This window comes from Rutidosis leptorrhynchoides, chromosome 8 (assembly GCF_046630445.1).
Source record: "Rutidosis leptorrhynchoides isolate AG116_Rl617_1_P2 chromosome 8, CSIRO_AGI_Rlap_v1, whole genome shotgun sequence".
NCBI classification, from domain to species: Eukaryota; Viridiplantae; Streptophyta; class Magnoliopsida; order Asterales; family Asteraceae; genus Rutidosis; species Rutidosis leptorrhynchoides.
In genome coordinates, this window is record NC_092340.1 from 309,838,818 (window position 1) to 309,845,182 (window position 6,365).

At 36.1% G+C, this 6,365-nt stretch overlaps 1 protein-coding gene across 1 annotated transcript; it reads right to left on the reverse strand.

Annotated features, from left to right (window-relative positions):
* Positions 1-566: 566 nt before the first annotated feature.
* On the reverse strand, positions 567-5,362 carry LOC139862166 (low-temperature-induced cysteine proteinase-like). The gene is made up of 5 exons (XM_071850727.1): positions 4,815-5,362; positions 1,965-2,206; positions 1,319-1,456; positions 757-1,215; positions 567-644 (listed from the first exon to the last, which is right to left on the reverse strand). The coding sequence occupies exons 1-5, from the start codon at positions 5,317-5,319 to the stop codon at positions 576-578; spliced, it is 1,413 nt and encodes a 470-aa protein (XP_071706828.1). The 5' UTR covers positions 5,320-5,362; the 3' UTR covers positions 567-575.
* Positions 5,363-6,365: the final 1,003 nt, after the last annotated feature.

Below are 6,365 nucleotides of genomic sequence, written 5' to 3' on the forward strand. Positions count from 1 at the left end.
GGGAGCTAAAGATCATCTTTAAGCAAGCTCTTTCCTACACCTCTTTCAATTCAATAAAGACATATTTGAACAACGCACATCAAGGGGGAGAACCAATGTCAAGACCAACAGATGGTGTGCATTTTGATCATTCTTCAACAACGGAGAATGTTTCAAAAGGAGGAGTTTCTTCATGTCAAGTTAACAACGCTGCTTATTCCAAAGGGGAGAGTTCAAGACTTCAAAAAGATCCCTATCCCTAAGAGCTTAAAGTCCAAGTCAACAATGCACATAAAGGAAGATTGTTAAGTACATATATTATGATGTGCATTGTTGATCAAATAAGTGATGCAATAGTGATGGTATGAACATATAAATACCATCCCTTCCCTTAGTTCATTAAGTTTTTCCCCTCACAATTACATAAACACGTTCACTGATCTTATTGAATCAAGCATCTAGATCACGAATTAAACGATTTCTAATACAAACACTAACATAAATTACCATTGCAGAAAGGCCATATCGTGTATTAACTAACTAATTTGGTCTTCTAATATACTGCTGAACCATATATTGTTTCAGACTCAAGTCCATTAAACAGGCGCCCAACGGTTCGCCATTTCTCGCTTCTTCGCTGCCACTCCAACTTTGTCTCCTGATTTCTAATAAAACATAAAAACAACAATAAAATAAGTTAGTTATCCTAGTCACACTTTTCTAATAAATAATTAGTTAACAATCTAACAATATATATGTCTAGCTATTTGATCATACCTTATAGCAATATCCAGCGAATATGTCACAAACTGGATAATCACTCGGACAACAATAAGAAGATCCTTTACAACAAACAGCATTAGAGTAACCACAACAACCATAAATCAAACAATAGTTATAGAACTCAAAGATGCAACAACATGTTTGGCCTGCAGCACAATATGAGAAGAAATCTCCACATTGACTAGGCGGATTGGGAGGAGATGGTGGTGGGGGTGGACTAGGTGGAGGTGAGACCGAAGAGTGTGGATAAGACGCTTGTAGATTAATCCCACACACGCCGTTTTTAATATTAGTATTTCTTTTTATTAGCATCCAACCGTCCATTCCCCAATACGTACCCCACGAGTTTTTCACAATCCAATAGTCCTCGCCGTTTTGTGAACCATAACCAACGATTAGTACTGCGTGGTCTATGTCGTATGGGCTGCTTGAGCATTCCCCATTGTATATTCCCTATGAAATAGTACCATTGGGAAGAATTCAAATAAATAGATTTAGTTATACTTGATACTTTTTTTAGATTCTGATACTTATTAGTAATGAAAGATTGACTTACCCCAGTGTATAATTGGAAATCATAAGCTGAGCCATCTATGCCAACTGTAACAGGCTGCTTAGCTACAGCACAAAGAAGTGCACTATCACTTCGTTCTACATCTGTGTAGCCATCAATTGATGCAACTATGTTTTTTTCCTGTAAATGAATAAACTAACATCAGATGAAAACAAGAAAGGTAACGTCGTGTTTGATTTCTATTTAACGGAATGACTCAACGTTGAATGCTGAATCATTCAGCATTCAGCGCGTTTGTTGGTAACTTTTGAATAACAATTGGTGACTAAATCAAAACAGGTTGGTCACTTCAGTCACTATAGATCCGTCACAATATTTTGTTAGAGACCAAAATACTAAAATTGGTCACTATATTGACCATTTATTTGGTCACCAATATCGTACAATGACCAAAATTTAGTGACGACTTTTAAAATGGTAAATAAATAGCATTATTAATGACTATATAATAAGTCAGTCATAAATAACCATTTTTCATGTAGTGAAACTTATATTATTTTATTTATTCATTCACAGGTTAAGATGATAATTTTACATCATTTAGCTCGTTCATTCAGTAATAATCAAATAATTTATTGTCATTTAGAATTAACGAGATTGAAGACATAATTAAGTACGTCGACAATACCTTTGCAACGATACATTTACCAGTGCGGCCGTTGGAACTTGTATACGGATAATCAGCTTCAGAATCGATACCACCATTTTTGATAACCCAACTAAAGGCAGTATCCATATTTCCACCATCACAACCGTAATCATAATAGTCACAGTCAACAAGTTCTTGCTCCGAGAGTCTAATAAGGTCACCGGTGTCCATTGCATGCGCGCTCTCGATGGCTCCAGATACTGTGAATGCCCAACAGCTTCCTGGAAACCAAATCAAAAGTCAGCTAAACCAATTGAATATGTGATGGTGATCGAATTAAGCGTAAAAATGTCATTGCTTAGTATGTTTCTTGTGGATAAAAACTTTTTTTTTATATATAATGCAAGCCTTCAAATCTGGAGACTGAGAATTAAATTTGAGTCTTATATTCAATTGTTTTTCATTAATTTCGGTAACATGCTATAACTAATTCTTTCAATTAGTACAACTCTGTTTATATTTGGGCCAGGGTATGTTTTAAGTGATGGGCTCAATAAAAGCCCAGTTCAAGCATAAGTACTAAATATTTCCACTTTTTTTTAACCATAACCATAATAATAATAATAATAATAATAATAATAATAATAATAATAATAATAATAATAACTAGAAAAAAATTCGACCGCGTGTTGCTGCGGTTGTATTCGACGCGCGATCGAATTTGGATATACGTTGTTTGATACCTAATATATCTAGTAAGTTGGTTTGTTTGTTGGACGTGTATGTATATGTATGTAATATAGCCCGAAATAATTAGTGTTTTTTTAACGATGTCTGTTTCGCGTATAGTTAGTCGCGTTGTGTTCGTAAAATTATTTCGAGTTAAACGGTGGTATCGAAAAAATTTAACTCGCACCGAGCGAGAATATAGGGCCCGTTATCTAGTGTTTTTTTAACGATGTCCGTTTCGCGTGTAGTTATTCCCGTTGTGTTCATTAGATTTTTTCGAGTTGAACGGTGGTCTCGGAAAAATTTAACTCGCACCGAGCGAGACGATAGGGCTCGTTAAAAATTCGGGTGGAATTAGTTTCTTTTATTTTAATAAAATTATATATTTACGTTTTTACCCCTGAAAAAATGTAAAGTTGAGGGGCCCTTGTGTAAATTGAGCCGAAGTTGAGGGACCGTTTGCAGTGTTAACGCAAAGTCAAAATGATAATCCAATAGAACTGAAACGACTGGTACGTGTTTTAGTATAATAATATAATATAATATAATAATGCAGAGTAATAATAATAATAATAATAATAATAATAATAATAATAATAATAATAATAATAATAATAATAATAATAATAATAATAATAATTTTAAATGGTGTTAAGTTGCTTGGGGCCCCCCAAGTTCCGATCCTGGTTTTAGTAGTGAACTGGTGATGTAAAGGGTGACCAAGTCCATTGCGCTTATGGATAAGGTTGCTAAGCTTGATGATCCCCAGTGTGAGTTGTTGTTACTTAGGGCATGTACGGGAGTTTCTAAACTCTACTTTTCCTTGCGTACTTGTCCTCCTAGTATATTTGAGGCGGCTCAACGCGCTTTCGATGGAGCCCTTCGATCTTCCTTGGAGCGTATTGTTACTGCTTCAGGGCCTGGGTTTGGTGATTGGCAGTGGCGGCTTGCCTTGCCATTTGCATTTGGAGGGCTTGGTGTTTATTCTGCGGGAGATGTTCGTCATTATGCTTTTCTGGCTTCTCGATTACAGTCTGCTGGATTGCAGACCAAGCTCCTACGTCATGCGGGTATTGATGGTCTTGGTCGTGCTTTTGAAGATGCATTGGGTCTGTTTAATAAAACGGTTGGGTTTGATATTTTAGGTAATCCAAGTGAGGTCGCTGCCCCAATACTCATGAAGAAATTGGCAGATGTTTATTTCACAAAGGTTACCGCTTCTGCAGAATCCACTTTTTCGTTATCTCCCCGACAATCGGCCTTATGGAAATCACAGCAGAGTGATCACACCTCTGCTTGGCTAAGGGCTGTCCCTATTTTGGGGTTGGGTCAGACGATGAACGCAAAGACTTACCGATGTGTGTTGTGCTACCGGTTAGGTGTTCCATTGTTCTCTATCTCGACGGCATGCTCTGCCTGTTCAAGGGTTTTTACTGGGGATATTTTCGGGGATCACGCGGTGTCTTGTGCTGGTATGGTGGGTATTAAGCATCGACATAATATTGTCCGGGATTCCCTTGTTGATGTTTGTTATCGATCTGGGATTTCAGCGAGAAAGGAGGTTGACATTGGGTTGTCTGGAGGGAACGACAGGGCCCTCAGACCTGCAGATGTGTTACTTTATTCCTATGATTGTGGTCGCGATGTTTGTGTTGACTTGACAGGGTCTTCTCCTTTGACACAGTCTGGGCTTTCTGACTTTGTCCCTGGACGTGCTGGGATTGATGCGGCTCGTCGGAAGCGGGTCAAGTACGAATCTAGTTGTCTGGCGGTTGGTTATGGTTTCATTCCTTTCTCATTTTCTTCCCTTGGAGAATTAGAGAAGGAGGCTGTTTCTTTGCTAAAGCGGGTTCAGAAGAGTTCGATGGCGCAAAATATTGGTGCCGGTTCTGCTGCTCATATTTTTACTAGGATAGGTTTTGCTATTGCTAGAGGTGTGGGGCCCAGATTGTCTCTAGGCTTCACACTAATTTTTTTGTAAGTTTTAAAACTTTTAAGTTTATTATAATAATAATAATAATAATTATTATTATTATTATTATTATTATAATGATAATGATAATGATAATGATAATGATGATTAATGATAATAATTAATAATAATATCGTGTATACACTGATTTTTTGTGTTAAAAATACAATGAAAATATGAAGAATTACCACACTGTCCTTGGTCTTTGATTGGAGTAACAACTCCTTTCTCCCTCCAATCCAAAGAAGCAGGAGCATCACAAGAACCAACACTTTTTGCTAGTGTGGTATTCTTCTTTTCACTCTCACCCCTCAACTTTGATAAATTCCAATTTGACCCCTTTACTTTTGACAAATACATCTCTTTGAACTCTTCGTTGCTCAAGTCAGCAAACTTGTTCAATCCAACCATGTGTTCAGCTTCCGATTTCCTCTTCGAGTTCTTTTCCAACACATATTTGACACTCTTTCGAAAATTTAAAAACCTCGTTTCCTCCTCTTCTGCATGCTCGTACGTTTTTCGATGCAAATCTTTCCATTTTTGGAATAGTTCGGACACTTTTTCATCGGAAAAAGCCTCGTTTTCGTGACCATTTAGTATCGAAAACTCGATAGGAAGACTTGATATTGTGATGGTCCATGAAGCTTGAATGATCAAGAAAAGAAGAGTAAGTAACGCTTTTAGGGTACCCATTTAATCAAAGTGAATTTTATTTTTTTTGGTAAGTTTAACTTCATATATATCACTCAAATTTTATCACCAGTTAACTAGTCGCTTGAGTAATTGTCATTTTCTATTTTTGGTGAAAGTCTAAAATGACATTGAGATGGTGGTAGGTAGTAAAAACTAGTGAGGGTAATCTAGTCATTTAAGCAGTATGGGAAATGTGTGTCTAGCGTTTTCTGGGTAGTTGGAATTCAAAAACGTTACGGTAGTTGGCTGTTGTTTTCTTTCGACTTTTTGTCTATTTATGGGAAAATAATCTATAGATGTAAAAGTTGCACTATGTGATGCATGTCTACTAGTAACTTGCGTTAACAGGAAGGCATTATAGGTAAATTTATCATTTATCAACATAACTAGATAAAAATGATGAATAGTAACTAGGAGTATCTTTGACTTTTCACCTTTTTTTTTTCTTTCTAATTTTAGTTAAATTTCATTTTACCAATAAATACCCTTACATTTTTTCGTAAATCCAAATTGACCCTCCAAATAGGGGGTAACGTGTCAAATAACTATTTTTATAAAAAATCTTAATTAAACTCCACCTAAATATTCAACGGTTCACATCTTCTGGTTCGCAACGAGTTAAATTTTTCTGACACCATCATTAAACTCGAAATAATTTTAGGAACACAATGTCACTGACTATACGCAAAACGGACGCTTTTTTAAAAAAACGCTAAATATTTGAAGTACTTTTCATACACGTTGATTTTGCGTTAAATTTTTAAAAGTCGACAATTCCATATCGAAACGCGGAGATACACATATATTGTTAATTTAAAATTACATTTAAATCTTTCACGGGTTATACCTTTTAGTTCGACTCGAGTTTCGCTTCAACGACATCATCTTTAGCAACGAAATAATTTTACAAACTAAACGAAATAAAATACATTAAAAACCGAACCCCCGACGCGAAGCGAGAGTTCGAAAACTAGTTTATTACTATTCGCACCGGTTTTTGTAACATTACAATAACTTTCAACCTTACCTTGATGATAATCTAGTGA